Source organism: Nelusetta ayraudi, unplaced genomic scaffold (genome assembly GCF_046127955.1).
Source record: "Nelusetta ayraudi isolate G7.1 ecotype Tasmania unplaced genomic scaffold, CSIRO-AGI_Nayr_v1 ptg000017l, whole genome shotgun sequence".
In the NCBI taxonomy this organism is placed as follows: domain Eukaryota; kingdom Metazoa; phylum Chordata; class Actinopteri; order Tetraodontiformes; family Monacanthidae; genus Nelusetta; species Nelusetta ayraudi.
The window spans coordinates 10,237,713-10,254,709 of NW_027466067.1; the positions used below are offsets into that span (position 1 = coordinate 10,237,713).

The window sequence follows — 16,997 nt, forward strand, 5'->3', positions numbered from 1 at the left end:
AGTTGAAAAAAAAAAAATCAAGCGCAAAAGTTTAAACTTTGACTTGAATTTTTCATGATCCCAGTACTATGGCTTAAAAAATACTTAAAAAACACATAGTTCAGAATAGAATAAACAGTTCACACTAACAACCGACAGAATTTTCCAAGAAAAATAAATATATTTAATGGGTGAAGTGAGTATGTAAGACATTTTATCTGGTCCAAAGTGTTCTTAACAGTTACTTTCAAGCAAGACGAAGACAAGGTGAGCTGGGTGTCTGAGACAGTTGCAGCTGTGTTGACATCACATGTTATTTTGTCGCCGCCGACCACAGACACTGAAGAGTTGTCAGGTTTTTAGTCAACTGGAGCAATGGCTGACAAACATGAAACATTAGTTTGATTTGCTTTCTGTCTGAGGAAATCAGACCGACCAAAAAAACCAGACGAGAGGGTCGCTAACGGTTTAGCATTCCGTCGTTAACGATGGTAGATTTTTGTTTTCTTGGCTAAAAACTTGATTCAACTGATACAAACAAAACTAAGCAACAACTAAAAGACGCTGAGGTCCTCATACTCTAAACTACAGACGTGCAGATTTCTGTGGATTTTTTCTGAATTAATGAAACTGCTCAGTCAGTCTTATTATTCCAGCTCTGGCCGTGTGTGACTAGCTGTGACGACCTAGCCAGTAGAATAGTCAGGCAAGAGTGAGTGTGACACCTACTGACCAGGAGGAATAAACGCTGATCGTGAAACAGACCCTTCAAATGTTTTTAGATACACAGAGCTTCAAAACCTTTTCTTCCTCCTGTTTTTTTTTTTTTTTTTCGACTTTGTCGGCGCTGATGTAACAGGTCGGCGGAATAAATTATGTTGCATTGGGACAGATGGGTATATTTTATCCTTTTGATGTCTGACACTTCAACCACAAGCCCAATACATTTTCCACTCAGTGATGGCTTATTGGCAACTGGTGCCTCTGCAGCCAGCGCTTCGAACTCTCATTTTTCTGTCAGTACGGGGTATAAATAACTGATCCGGTGTGGGTGAAGTTTCACACATCTATTCATTTTCTTTGAAATAATAAGTTAGTGACAAGAAGCAGAGCAGTATATGGACTGTTCGTACCTACAGTACATGTCTTTGTCAGCAAAGGCAGCCGAAGCAGACCTGGTTCTCGAAACAGTTTACTAACTTTCACTGAAATATGATTTAGTCACACAAAAAAATGACAGAATTCATGGAAGATGAACTCAGGAAACCAGTCTAGACTCATTCTACTCAATGGAAAGTTTTAAATCGAAAAACATCATCTCAACTGCCTTTTTGTTTAACCTGCCATTATTTCTAATGATCCCACTCACTTCCTGTCCGAACTGATGCTTAGCTGGACCTCCCACATGTTTGGAAAAGAATAAAACAGCAGGCTGATCTCATAGAGACGATCAAAACACCTGACTGAAGGTGCTGTCACCAGTCTAGGCAAGATATAAGCAAAGTATCATCTAGTCACGTGATGTCATAAAGGGCTCAGTTTCCAATATTTACTGTTTCCGCTCACACTTTTTGAAAATTAGGGCAAGCAGAAGAATAACGGATTTTCTTCTTCTTTTTTTTTTTTCATTTTACGGAAAGTCCTGAGAGAAAGACACTTTGGCGCTCATGACGGCTGTGTTGGATTTATCACAGGGTTTGTGTTCATACTGTACCTTCAAAGGCTGAATGAGGGTAAGGTACAGTAGTCATTGTTCTTCTCCCGTCTCGGGGGACCCCCTCCAGAGGAGGGGGTCAGCCAAGCCGGCAAACACTTAATTGTTTCCAAGCAGAAAACATTCTTTATTGAGGTGGAGCGTTGACCCCCTTAAGCTTCCTCCTTCTTTAAATAACCAGAGATTTTCTTCTTTAAAAAAGAGGCAGGCATACGTGGCCACACATGCCAAACAAATCAGCCCAAAAAAAGTGGCCTTACAATAGTTCCACTGCTCTCCATTCATGCTTTTTTCAGTTCAGCCTGCCATTAACTTTCCTTGTCCTGGTAGACAAACACGGCTGATATTGAGAGACTCGTGACTTGGCGGGGGAGTGATTGCTGGGAGTATGACCATGACTGCATGGTTAATGGCTGAGATAAGCTGCAGCCTTATTGCTCGTTTGGTCCTAAGGTTGAAAACATCAAAGCATAAATCCACAATGGGACACAAACTATGGCCAAACATGGTTGTGGGCAGTGATGATTGATTTTCTCAGAGATTAGACACGGCCGGTAACAGCCGTGACTTAGACCTTAGAAATTAAAATAGAATGTGCTTTCTCTTTCTTTTCTTACTATATTGATGCAAAAACAAATATTCAAACATGTTTTTTATAACGTAAATATATATAACGTTTTGGGTTTTTCTTCTCCCCTGTTTGTTTCTATTCAGGGTTTCTTCAGGCGGACGATCAGGTTAAAGCTCGTCTACGATCACTGCGACCTCCACTGTCGCATTCACAAGAAGTCGCGCAACAAATGCCAGTACTGCCGCTTTCAGAAGTGCCTCAACGTCGGCATGTCGCACAACGGTAAGGGGACGGCGATTCTTCCGTCCGCGGTGATTTGCCTGACGTCTTCTTTAATTCTTCTTCTTCTTCTTTTGCAAATTTTGCCCATCTCAGAGGCGCCTTCTGCAAAAACAAGGTGTCTTAGTTTCGATGCAGCCTTGCCGACGAGCAGGCCCGAGAGGTTACAAGTCTTGATTCTTGTGGTGCAGGAAATGCCTCGTGCAAACCAAACCCCTCTCTCTCTCTTTCTCTCTCTCTCTGCCTCACAAGTCTTCCGAGTAGGGTGCGAGCATGTTCACCGCACTCCTGCCACCTCGGTCTTTGTAGTGTGGGGTGACTAATGCAGACGTGCACACCTCTGCCGCTTCATTTGTTTCCATTTGCTTCCTCTGTGGTCGTCACCTCGTGTTGCGCTCCACTTCCTTGCAGCGGTGCTCGTGCTCAGATCAAAAAAAGAAAAAAGAAAAAAGAAATGACGGACTTGTTGAAAGTAAACAGTAATGGTCCGTCTGTTGAAACTCAAAGGGATCGAATGGAGGAGGAACATGAACAGTGATTTTCTTTGCCAGCACCGCTAACGTTGCAAGCAAAAGCAAGGGCACGTTGGGTTTCGTAGAATTTGTCACGCTGTTGCTGTTGCCACCTTTGTCTTCTTGAAAAAGCAGCATTCAGGCTCAAACTTGGGTTAGAAATAGTTTCATTATATCTGTAAGACGTCTTGCGTCACAGTGACCATTCATTCATACTGACTTACAGACAAGTGCGTTTCTAGATTCGAGGATGAATCTCTCTTCTCACTTTACTCCCACCTGCACTTAACAACACGAGGCTTTTTTTTTTCTTCTTTTTTTTTTAAGGAATTCATTTTTTGAATAAGAAACACTTTTTCAAAAGTGGCATAGAAATCCCTTTTGGGCTTGTTGGCTTGACTCAGAACCAGTGGTGGCGCCTGGTTGGCCAACCCATTTTGCAACCCACCTGGTGGAGGAGGGAAGCGCTCCCTGCTGCTCTCCACTCTCCGCTCGGGCACACATCAAGGGAGGAAGACCTAAAATCCAACGCACCACGCACCAAGTTTATTCAGACATCACAAGATTAATACAAGTTACCTTTGGTCTCTACATTTACAAGAAGTGCTCAAAGTGGTGGCCATTGGCTCTCAGGCATTCATGTGTTCGCCAAAATACTGCTTGGGTAACGTTTGTTACCTCAACACTTGCTGATGCTACATTCGCGACGTTGATGCCGTCTGCTGGGAAAACACCCCACAACAGTACACAGTGTGATCGTAATTTGACCAATCTTCGAAAGACGTATCTGTATGTACAGAAGTACTTAGACAAATTAAATATTTATGCAAGTTTTTCTTTCCCTGATGTGTGTGTGTGTTTCTGATGGCCCATCTTTGCCCTCGCCGGAGTTTGCTCAGTCGCTTTCCTGTTTGTCGAACTGTCCGTCACCCTTTTGTTGCCTCTCGAGAGCTGACTGCGGCTACCCGAATGAGTTTCATCATGGATGGTGTGGGTGTGTCGAGGTTGTGCCCGGGTGACAAACTCTCTGAGTTGCCCTTTTTTTTGTAAGAAAAAAAAAGAAGAGCTTTGTTTGCACTTGTTGAGTTGGAACCACGGAGTTTTCCCTCTTAATAAATTAAGCTGCCTCGATTTCTGAAAAATTCTCAGCATAGCCTAGCACGGATTACGTCGTTCGGGTCACGCTTCCCCTTCCGTCTACACAAAGGCGTGGAGGCGAGCTGCTCGGGAGGAGGCAGACGTGATAGGACAATAAATCAATCACAAACAGAACAGGGCAGTTTTGCACGTCAATTTATTTGCACAAGCAAAGTCACCGCGAGGTCGAGGGAGATGCTCGAACGGCGTGATCAATGAGACTTTGGCACGGAATAAGATCTTTAAAAGGACGGAAAATCGCGTGGGTTGGTCTGATGGAACGCCGCCGCCGGTGAATTCAAACTCGTTCTGCAATAAAAAATTTCCATGCAAATTTGCCCCAACCTGCTTGGTCGCGAAATGAATTGCGAAAATCCATAGGAACAATAGCGTGGGCTTAAGTTGTGGATGTACAATCAGATTAAGCAGAAAAAAAGTTGGAAACGGTCCGCGTCCACACCTGGGAGCAAGACGGAACCTGTGTGTGTGTTTCTGAAAAACCTCACGCTGTCACGTGCGGAGTCGCGGCTCAACTGCGACTGCTGACGCTGATGAGCAATCGTGACTTTGTGTCTTCTTTCACGGCCGACTTCATACCGTTTCATATTGGGTTTTTTTTGTTTTTTTTCTTGAACGGAGGCGTGCAGGTTGGGCTTATTTGTGACAGAGCTTAGGTCAATCCCAACTGTGACTAGCTGACACACCACCGACATTCATTTTCCTCGACAACCCGATGAAAATGCGTTCTTTATTACCTTTTATTTATTTACTTTAACCTGACAAGTAGAAGCTTTCATCGAAATCAGCTTCAAGCGTCTTCTATTATTAGTGTTCTCGTTTGGCCTCCGCCTGGCGTCACATCGCACCGCCGCTGTTATTTTATAAGGCACAACTTTGCAAATGAGTGTGTGTGTTTTCATTTTATCAATGATTTACCACTCAGAGTCCACACACACAGACCTCAACTGATCTCTCCAACTTGCTGTGTCACTGCCGCGGGCCGGCTGCCAGCCGCTGGTCGGGCCGCTTGAGTTTGTATTCATTTGCTTAAGGTGTGGATTCATCACCCAGTCTGCATTACACAATCACCTGCGTGCTGCAGTCGGTGGCAAAAAAGACACCCACTCCGAGGAGGGGGGCGAGAAAACAGGTTTAGGCTATTTAGTAACGTTAGGAACCAGTCGAATTTCAGTGGGGCCACACATGAGATTACCAGGACACATTCTCTAAAAATCTGTATGAATAAAAGACTTTTAATTAATGTTTGTAAATGTCATTTTGTATTTTTTCAAAGTGATATTTTCAAGTGATTCCAGAGCCTGAATAACGCAAATCCACTCTAGGTCTAAAAAGTGGCCTTCTAGCTTTTAATGGTTCTCAATAAATTTGTGTTTATTTACTGGTGGATGGTGAAGTCACACACGCTCCCTTTAGGAAGGTAGTCGGGGATTTTTTTTGAACATAAATTTTAATGTTAGGCGCGGCCAAAACAGGGAAAAGTACGGCAGCTCTTGGAATTTTTCAATGAATGTTTCTCTGACGGTCAAAGTACGCGGACGCGTTTCGTAATCGGGACTCGCGTCACAGCCGCAGCATCTGCTGCCAATTTTCCATTTTCGCTGAATGAAGACAGGAGCTGTATGACTCATCGGCGGCTGATGGAACAAAAACAATAGTGAAGACGATCACTCGAGTGTCACACGTCCGCAAATAAATGCAGAAATGTGACGTAGGGAGACGGCTCGGCTGTAGTGAATCGGAAGGAGAAATCTTAAGCCTGGCAGGTGGAGAAAAGATTAATCATGCATCAGTGCAGTGATTTTATCAGGTATTCAGAAAGAGATGTTTCCATGTTGGTGTTTCACTTCAGTGATCTTCAGCCTGTAGAATGAGATGAGCCCTTTTAATCTTTCCATGTCAAACATGAATGCGATAACAGAGAACAGCAGATTTGGCCATTTGGCGAAAAACCAATGCTTTGCCGGGCCACAGCAAGAAGTTGGGCAACAGAGACGCCTCACTAGACTTGAAGAGACAATTACCTCTTTGTGACATCGTTCAATCATTTCAAGATCCTAGCATTTTAGTACGCATTTTCTAAAGGTAAAGAATGGGTTTTTCTCCTTCCTGAGGACTTGAATGACAAGCTAGAGACATTATAGATGAAAGAAAGTGTAAGCCAACTTCACATAATATGGCCAGTATTGATATTTTGAGCGGATCCCTGCTTGTTGCCTGTGTGGGTCTCTTACGTGTTGTTTTCTGTGTGTCCGCTTCCTTTCCCAGCCATCAGATTTGGCCGGATGCCTCAGGCCGAGAAGGAAAAGCTGCTGGCCGAGTTCTCGTCTGACATGGAGCACTTGCACCCTGAGGCAGCAGATCTGAGGGCTCTGTCCCGTCATCTGTATGAGGCCTATCTAAAATACTTCCCCCTCACCAAGGCCAAGGCCAGGGCCATCCTCTCTGGGAAGACTGGAGATAACGCGGTAGGCAGCACTGCCTTCACTCACGTCTGCAGGACTACATACTGCATACTGCACGAAAAAAAAAAATCTTGATTCGATTTTTTTCACAAAGCATCACAAAAAACAGTTAGCGAGATTTCCCAAAGCACATTGTGAGTAGGCGCCGCTAATTGGGAAATATGAACTTATATTGTATGTATATGTATTATAATTGATTACAGCGGGTAGGTTCTGATTGTAAAAAGCAAATTTAACAAACTATCACATTCAATCCAAATTCAGTAGAAGGGAAAATGCTTTTTTTTAAAAAAAAAACAAACAAACAAACAAACAAACAAACAAAAAACATTATTATAAAATTACATATTTTCCTTACACAATCATGATTTCTTGGTGTTAAGCTTAAGTCATAACTCCGTGTTTCAAAATCACCCTTCATGTGGCCACATTCACCTCAGGTCACTCGAAGTTGCAGTTCCACAAAAAGCGAACCCACTAGTTTCTCCACATCTTCGGACGTCTGTCAGAAAAGTGCACTGACTGCTGTGGTCAAGCAGTGGAACATAAAACTGTCTGCTAGTGGAACATACATTGCTGGCTTCAGCAGGGAACTACGGGGAAGTGGTTTGGACAAAACCATAAAGTCGCGTGTTGTCGATGTCTCCGTTTTGTAACTTAAAGCAGCTCTAGGTAACTTTCGGTGGAAATGGCAAAGTGACGAAGTAAACACGCTGCAGCGCTAGTTTATTGATGGGGGGGAAATACAAATAGTCGCCTAGCTGGAGCGCTCGTATGTGTTCAGGAAAAAACACCAATATGAAATGCAAAACAGACATTGACAATAACGTCGTAGCAAACGTTCAACACTTTTATTACTTCGTCTTTCATCGAGGTTAATTATTGGGTTCCATTCCGTCATTTTATAATCTTATGTATTTGTAATAGTAGCATGTAAAACCGTCTCTAAATAAATGTGTGACGTTGCCGTATAGTGGTTCGTCCGGCGAGTCGGGTCGCACTTGAAAGTTACAGCCGGCACACCGCCCTCTCGCTGCCGAGGCGGCACCACTGATCCTATTAATCGGTTATGTACCGCTTTACTGAGTTTGGAATCGTTATTTTATGGTCGAAAAGTTACCTAGAGCTGCTTTAATGTCTGGACTGCAGCCTTTGCTGCTGGCTTTGCAACTGGCAAAAACATACACACAGTACACAGTACACAGTACACAGTACACGCATTCGTTTTCTGAGTAAAACACGGTGTTACCACCAAAATGAAGTCGAATAGCTTGCGGACTTTAATGTTAGCTAGCATGCTAACTCCATTTCATAGCTCCTCAATAATTCTGAGGTAGCGAATCTCACACTGTATCGTATGCCCTTAACATGCTGTAACTATGCGGTGAGTTTATTACAATTCACGTCATTTTAAATGTTACTTTATTTATTGTTAAGTTAAACGCTGTTACTTCAGAGGAACGGACGGCACCCAAACAACTGAATAAACAGGCAGTTTAAATCCCTTCATGACAAATGTTTTTATTTCCCATTGAGCTTATTTGCTTTAGTTTGTTTTAGAGTGTATTTTATATCATCCCTTCCCTATTAAAAAAACAGGAAGGTAAGCTTTGCAGAAGATTGTGAATGGCAGCGTTCACCATTTAGACTCGCGCACGTCTCTTCCAGCGTTCTGGGAGACTTCCACTAGGTCAAGCTTCATTAACCTGAAGCTGGGTTTTTATCTGCCTCAGCCTGCGGCCAGGATTAATTGACTTTACCCACCAGACATGGAGGATGTGCACATCAGTAGCTTGTTTTTAGTGGATGTTGTAAATGTGATAAAGTAGCGACAATGTCTCGCCCATCGCTGAGACAAATGTCTTTGTCCTCAGGTGACCCATTCCACCTTTTTTTCAGTACCATCTTGTTTGTTTTCTTTGCCTCCAGCCTTTTGTCATCCATGACGTCAAGTCTCTATTGGAAGGGGAGCAGTTTATTAATTGCAGGCACATACCAAGTAGTCAAGAGCGCCAGCCGCAGACGTCCACTCTACCTGCGGGATACGGAGGTTAGAAAAACAAAATACTCTTCGTGGTGGGATAGATTTTCATTTTGTGCCAAAATGATAATGTAAACTGACATTTATGTCATTATTTTCTATTGATATCCATGAAAAACATGTATTCAATCTGGAGCTGAGTTGCAATCATTAAGACAACAGAATGTTTTTGCTCACTTCAAGATTTAATGTGGTTTATTGTCCTAAATCGGCAATCATCATCATCAATGATAAACGTTTTCTTTTGCTAATTCGCCTCACATTTTCATGTTATGTTGCTTTTCATTCCATGGTCTTTTCTATTGAAAATAATTCCCTGGGCATTCTGAAAAACATTTTAATATTGTGTTCAGTGCAGCAATCTGAATAAACTTTTAATGTGTAACTGCTGGCACATTGCCTGATTTTAGGTCCGGTGGGAGCTTTCCCAGATTCTGACTGTACTGTTTTCGACGCTGTGGAGCTACGTTTTTTCAACAGCTGTCAGTCCCGTTCGGCCGAAGCTGTGAGAGAAGTGACTGAGTTTGCAAAAAGTATCCCGGGATTCGTCGACCTGGATCTCAACGACCAGGTGAAGCGCCGTCACCCAGATTTAAGTCTTTGGCAGACGTTGATTGTCGATTTGTACCTGTTTTTTTGCATCAAAGTTGATAGAACGGCTCTTATTAATTATTGCATCTACAATCCCGCAGGTGACTTTATTGAAATACGGCGTGATCGAGATCCTGATCATCATGATGGCTCCCCTCATGAACAAAGACGGGACCCTCATATGTTATGGACAGATCTTCATGACTCGGGAGTTCCTCAAGAGTCTTCGAAAACCTTTCGGTCAGATGATGGAGCCCAAGTTTGAGTTCTCAGTCAAGTTCAACACATTGGAGCTCGACGACAGTGACATGGCACTTTTCCTGGCAGTCATTATCCTCAGCGGGGGTGAGCAATTTAGGCCGTAAACTATTGGAAAGATATCGATATCATATCTGAGAGAGTAAAGCTCCATTAGCAGAATGAGTCAGTTAGTCAATTATGATCTGACCTAAAAAATAAAGTTGCAGAACAAAAAAGTTTGGAGGATAAAAAAAAATGGGACTACAACATTTGATTGTTAAAACAACCGTCTCCATTTTGGCTTCAAGAAAATGTATTCGACCACCACCCAATGCAAGTTTAATGGCACAGTTGCCCTTAAATCTATAGCATTTGCAAATAAAAGAATATGTATTTTTCATGTTGTAACTGAATTTCTAAAATAATTTCTGACTTATTAGGCCATTGCACTTTTACCATTAATGAAGATTCTCAAAACATTTAATCTTCCTATATTCAACAATTTTTGTGACAGTTTGTCTAATAAATGTGTATATTTTGAGGACAAGATCACCATTTGATGATGTATTTAATGCTTAATAGTGGATTTAAGTACAAATGTAATTCCTTGTGAGCACGAGTCGGCTTGTGGTATCATTTCAAAAGCTTATATATAGCTTGTCACACTACAAATGGCCAGCGTGGAACCATTTATCAGTTTGCTGAGAGTCACAGGATATTATTGCTGATGTGATTTATTTTTCTCACGCACCAGCGGTCTTAAAACCCAAACCCCGTGGTCTAATATTGTCGGCTTTGCGTGTGGCTACTTGATAAAAGCTCAGCCTTGACCTGATGCAGATTCATATCAGATTTTTCAGTCAATCATTGACTTAAATGGCAGAGATTATAGCTGGACATAAAGATAACATGGCTTTTGTAAATGGCAGATACAGTGCAGACCGGCGCAGAGGTAAAGGCGCAGAAAGTATAGAGGAATCCAGCAGGTTCGTTCTGTTTCTCATCAATCTGTGTCGTCCGCCCAGACCGGCCCGGCCTGCTCAACGTGAAGCCCATTGAGAAGCTCCAGGAGACGGTCCTTCACTCTCTGGAGCTGCAGCTGAAGCTCAACCACCCGGACTCCTTGCAGCTGTTCGCCAAGCTGCTCCAGAAAATGACCGACCTGCGCCAGATCGTCACCGACCACGTGCACTTCATCCAGCTGCTGAACAAGACGGAGGTGGACATGTGCTTGCACCCGCTGCTGCAGGAGATCATGAAGGACTTGTACTGAACGTGCCGCTGGAGGCAGGAAGGAGGCGGGGAAGGACGAGGGCTGAACAGGGACAGAAGAGACAGACAGACAAAGAGAGTGCAGTGGGTTTTTTTGGTTTTTTTACATTGTTAAAGCCATGGTTGGTGAGAGGAAGAGGGATAGACAGACAGGCAGCCTGACTGAAGACTGGCTTATGAAATTAGAAAAAAAATGGGGAGGAACAGGAAATGAAAGAAAAAAAAACAGACGCAATGACAGAACCTCGGGGGTGTCAACGCAACAGCATGTGACAAGGTTGTGGTGCGCACAAGTCACTTAACCACTGCTGAGGCTGGACATTTTGTGAATGAGTAGGCTGAACAACACGTATGAAACTGCCACCTATTGCAACAGCAGGGACGTGCGCCTGTGACTAAGTGGAGACTGTCTTACTGGGAAACTGAACCTTATTGTTTTGTTTTGTTTTTTAAGTGTTCGGCCCAGCCTGCCTCATGTGCCATAAGAAGAAATCTATCACTGTGAAACCTACACACACACACACACACACGCGCGCGCGCACACACACACGGGAAGTGTGTGCTCCTCAGACGCTACTTTTTAAGTTACAACAAACATGACACGCAGCAACAGACACATGGTTAAATCTGCCAACACAATCACAGATGTCCACGCAGACAAATTTTTTATTCTTGTTATTGTTATAATTTTTTTTGAAAGGGGGAAAGGGATATTTCCTTTTAATCAGCTTAATCCAAAGGGAGAAATCTGTTTATTGCCTCAAACACTTGTCAGTCACCTGCAAACACTGTGAGACAAGCAGCACATCAAGACCAAAGATGTCAGTAACCAGCAGTATAAACCAGCAGTATATGACTTTTTGTGCATTGAAAAAAAAATTACACAGTTGTATTTTACACCATATTTACCGTGTATATTGTTTGTTTGTTTTTGTATGGATGACTGCTCTTATTATTTGAGATGTTTTACTTCAAATCCTTCATAAAGGTCGCCAGGTTTTTCGTGACAAATTGTTTTGTATATGTGGAAAGTTTCTCCAGTGTCTGATCAATCCGCTGTGTTTTTTTTTTTTTTTTTTTCCAAAGAGGGCTGGAGGCCGGCTGGCTGCCGATAAACCAGCCAGATCAATACCAATGAGGGGAGGGAAAGAGATTTGTTGTAAATAAAATATTTTCTAACTTCTTAATGCCTTGTCTTTTTATTGTGTGTCATTGGCAAAAAAAACAACAAAAGGCCTTTTCCTGCTGGTCACCCATAGAAAGTTTTCCTCGAACTGGAACTTGGTGGTTTGTTTCACTGATCATTACATCAGCTGCCCTGAGTGTCAGTGTTGCCGAACAGATATACACACACACACACACAAACTCATGCACACCCTGGTGGAAGTGTTGCAACGTCTGAACTCTGCTGAACTCCGCTGCAAGGCCAAAGTCTCGAAATAGCGATTTGATCAGTGATCACGAGGGCTGTTGTACATTTTAAAAGTCCCTCTGTTTGTCGTGAAATTCAGGCTACTCACGCTCCGACCCCTGGAACGTTGTCGCAGCCCTAAATTGACCCGAGGACGTAAAAACACACCGCCGCGGTCAAGGTTGCCCGTCACCTGGCTTTTTGCCAAGCTACACACCTAAATGTAGACAAACGCGCATTTTTGTTGCCCCCGATCTGCAAACGCTCCTCGAATCCTCAGATGAAGGATTTGCCCTCAGATAACCTTTCGCCACAACATGTCATTTGCTCTTGAGCTTCAGATAAGATGCATACTGAGTATTAAAATCAGGTTTTGAAACCAACACACACTGCGTGAGGTGGTTGCTTTGACTCAATGATTTATCAGTTAATCAGCTCTCTGCTAAACCCTCTGAAACTTGTAAGATGTTTTTTTTTCCACAATAAAAGAAAAAATAATATTGTTGGGTTTTTCTGGGTGTTGGGTGTAAAAAAAAAAGCCAATAATAGCGTTAATCACTTTAGGATCTATTTCCGAGCCCATTATCATTAGCGTAGCACAATGATAAACACTGGACCAATAGTTCTCATAAGGTAACAAATGGAAAGCTAAAGCCTCGTAATGTTTCTAGTTAAACTAAATATATAATTTTGGATTTTACATATGAATAACACCATTTGATTTATCGTTTCATAATTTCATTACCCCTCATCGTTTGAGTAAAGCTGTAGAAAATGGAGTTGAGAGCAGCAATGCTGTTTGGTTAAGAGACAGAGGCACTGAGGAGAAGACAGGAGGCAGAGCTGCATGGAGGTAGCAAAGATGAAAATGAAAATGTGAGTGACCAAGATGAATAAAATCTGGATTGAAAACATCAGAGAGACAATGCAAGTTAGATGCTGTGGAGATAAAGTCTCAGAAGCCAGACTGAGATGATTTCGACCAAAGGAGGGACTGTGAATATACCTGTCGAAAGAAGCTGAGGTTGCAAGTAGGTCTGGACGGAAACAGAATATGAGATTTGTTGATGTAGTGAAAGAGGACATGAAGTTCGTTGGTGGGAGAGAAGAAGACGCAGAGGAGAGGATTAGATTATGGCTGTGGTCACCACCACTGGGGGGAACAGCCTGATGACCAACCTTTTAGCTGTAACAACATAATGCAGTTGGGAGCTAAATCTACCTCATCCATCTTGGCAGGCTTCACCCTGAAGCAAATTCATTCAGTCAAAGAGAAGAAGAAGAAGAAGAAGAAGAAGAAGAAGAAGAAGAAGAAGAAGAAGAAGAAGAAGAAGAAGAAACTCTTAGCCTAGCTACTGCGAAACAAATTAGCATGTTTCTGTTAGGCAGCACTGGATGGCATTTCCACATAATAACTTTTCACATTAAAGATGAAGCAATCAAGGTTTTTCTTGGAGGAACAGTTGTTGCATTTGTGCTTAGTTCAACTGTCAGAATGGTTCAACCGGTTACTAACCAGGAGCAGAAAATCTAATTGGTCTACTAAGATGTGTGGGAAGGTTCATGGAATCACCGCTCAGTGTTGTTGTCAGGGTGCATCCTGTTGTCGACGTGTGTTTCTGTCTCTGTATTCTGCGCTCTCTTTGTGTAATGAGCGTCTCCAACTGCCTTCATACAAGTGTACTGTATCTGTCTGTCGAATGAGGATTGCGGCCAGGTGTTTTCCGTCTAAATTTGAGGAATAATGTGTGTGCGTTGAATTTCCAACGCAGAGTCGATGAGTACAAGATGCTTTATTATTAGATCTCTCAAAGACGGTGGCAATTGGAAGTATTTGAAATGTGACTTCTTTTGTTTAGTGCTTTCCTGTTAAGGAGTCAAAAAAGTAAAAACAGGAGGGTGTTAAAGTTCTCTGTCTTTCCATGTGTGTGTATTTGTGTCCCTATTTAGAACAGTTATTAATCGCCGGAACAATAAGATCCGATCGGGAGTATGAGGAGTGTGTGTGAGGGGAAGAGGAGCGAGCCGGGCCGTGAGAACTTAGCAGCGCGAAGGAGGAGAATTTAGACGCTGGGCCCCTAAAAATAAAACTCTGAACTGGCAGATGGAGGCGGAGTGGGGAATTCTGGCCCTGACGATAGAGGGTCCTCAAGGATGCTTGATGATGATGGTAATTAAATGTGGGTTTTTTTTTTTTTTTTGGTTTTTTTTATGTTGAGTCAGCATAGTCCTATTTTGTTACGGCCGGTCTCTGCTGACCAGACCCTGCCAAGATTCCTGATCCGCCGTTCCGCCAAATAGTTTTCAGGAAGTATATTTATGATGTTGTCCATCCACACGGAACCTCGAGTCCAAAGATAGTTACTGTGGATTACAGAAGAAAGTTTTTGTGCTTTCCGACTTCCTTAAGAAACGGCAGCTTGGATTTGTCCTCCTTTGTTTTCAGTATCAGGCAGGAATTTTACTCCCAGAAGTGTGTGTGTGTGTGTGTGTGTGTGTGTGTGTGTGTGTGTGTGTGTGTGTGTGTGAGCCATGTTTCTGAAGTGATACACCTGCCGCTATGACAAGACTAAAGTGAACCAAAACATTTTGTTCAATTTGATGTTTACACTGAAAACACCATTGGAATCATGTGTAAGGCACTAAAACTGTAATTTGTCAATGTGAATAAAATAATGTGTAAATCAAACAGCTACTTGTAAAGTACTTAAACCAAAACCTCTAGCTCTTATTTAACACATTTTTTTTTTTTTTTTTTTTTTAATAAATGTTATCAAGTTATGTGTATTTAGTTGAACGATTTGTTGAAGTTGTTGTTGAGTAAGAAATATACAAAATGGGCCTCAGTTTCACCAACCAGTGTTGGGTTCAGATTAACTGATCTGCCAAGACAGTGTCCACATGTGCACTGGAAAAATATTACACACGTGAAATATTACAACGATATGAAACTGAGGCCCAGTAAGGTATTTGTATGCTTTTTCTTTTACTGTTATGTCTGAAGAGACAAAACAGACACTAAGTGATTACTAACACATGTTAGGAAAGGGAACCATTTTGCCAGTTAGAATGAACAGCATAGGTGTGTCAAGAGTTTTTGTCGAACAATTTTGGTGTCACAAAACAAAATGAAAAACCCATTATTCTTATTATTCTTGTGTGTTGGGGGAGGGAAGAAGGTCATAGTTTCCCTTTGAATAGTAATCATTGATAACTTCAGATTCACAGTATATGTTGAATTTGATTTACCAAGTTAAAAACAAGACACAGCACATACAAATGGTTTTATGCTCACTTCCACAACAACATCTTGAAGCAGCGAGAGTAAGGAGAAACTATCACGTTAATTATCCACTATTACTACATTATCCACTATTAGGTGGACTTAACTATAGTTATGTGGATAAAATGGTAAAGTCAGCTGGAACCTGAAGAACAGGGGTAACTGCAATGCACAGCATCTTTAAGGGTGCCGCCCGCACATGTGTCTCGTGGCACCTGCAGAGATGTCTCACTTTTACCTTCATTTGAGACCTGTGTCACTAATGTTTGTTGTTTGATGCTGATCATTTTCACTGACACTTTTTTGGTGCAGAAATACCGATTCCACTAACACAAAACTTCAATAATGTGTTCAGAATTGCAGGAGGTTTTTCACCCATACACTGACTGATTAACTATATAAACTTTAATAGAATGTCCCGTCGCCATTATACAATGTACAACAAAATTGGAGTCAACATAGCTGACGAATAGCAAAAGTCTTTTTTTTTGTCTTGTAAATTTACTGTTTACTGTGCTGATAAACAGCCTGTGTCCCGTATAGTTGTGTAATATCTCCCTCTACAGGCTAAAAAAAAAAAAAAAAACACCTACCTCCACAGCAGAATGCCGTCCTTCTACAGCCAGAGCTAAACAAAACTGTCACTGCTGACCCGACCACACACTCTCCCTGCAGTTTCTGGTTGTGTTGAGTGATGATGAGGAATATGATCATACCAGGACAGAGTTTCAGGTCAGGGAGAGCTCAAAATTTAAATCGCTGTCTAATTATTACAGATTGTCCACAAACACACATGGGCCTGGGGGAGATGCAGCACCTCAGTGGCTGTTGTATTGTTTCAGCTGCTTAAGTTGAAGAGGGAGGGGAACAATAGGGGCCAATAACAATAATGTTGCTATCAGCGCTGCGAGGGAGGCGAGGTCAGTGGGGTGATACAGTAAACAGGCCAACCCAATTCCTTCCCATGGCCCCTCACTCAATGATGAGAGAATCAGAAGTATGTCCAAGCTGGACACGACCACTGATTTGCTTGCTGATCTCTCGTGGTCAGCAAGCTTTGTATGGACGTCACGTTGACATTGCAGTCGTGGTCAGAGCTATTGATTAGTTTGTTTTGTAACCTTTAATGGACGAGTCGTAGAATACAAACATAATGTGTATGTGCATATGCATCAAAAAATCAATCTGATGTTTGATTGAAGGAGAGGAATTTTATTGCTTAAAAAAGGATATCAGATAGACAGTCACAAACTGCTTTGACAACATGACAAATGAATAATACGACGTGTATTTTGTAGTGTGTTTATTTTTAAGTAGCTCCTCCTGACTGCAAACATCTTTATTTGTATTTCTTGAAGATAAATGAGAGACAGATGCCGTGACTCATTTGTATTTAACGTTTTCTCAAAACTGAACAGCTTTGTTTTCGCACAACACAACAGTTCATCAGATCTGCAATGACTTGACAGTTATTTATACAATGA

The 16,997-nt window shown here is 42.1% G+C and overlaps 1 protein-coding gene across 1 annotated transcript in view; it reads left to right on the forward strand.

Moving 5' to 3' along the window:
* Positions 1-11,002, forward strand: part of pparg (peroxisome proliferator-activated receptor gamma) — a 28,542-nt gene extending 17,540 nt beyond the window's left edge. Inside the window, exons 4-9 of the mRNA XM_076025352.1 lie at positions 2,408-2,546; positions 6,479-6,678; positions 8,605-8,725; positions 9,127-9,287; positions 9,409-9,652; positions 10,573-11,002. Coding sequence (XP_075881467.1) covers positions 2,408-2,546; positions 6,479-6,678; positions 8,605-8,725; positions 9,127-9,287; positions 9,409-9,652; positions 10,573-10,820 — 1,113 coding nt within the window. The 3' untranslated portion in view covers positions 10,821-11,002. The remainder of the gene's footprint in view (positions 1-2,407; positions 2,547-6,478; positions 6,679-8,604; positions 8,726-9,126; positions 9,288-9,408; positions 9,653-10,572) is intronic.
* The last annotated feature ends 5,995 nt before the right edge of the window (positions 11,003-16,997 follow it).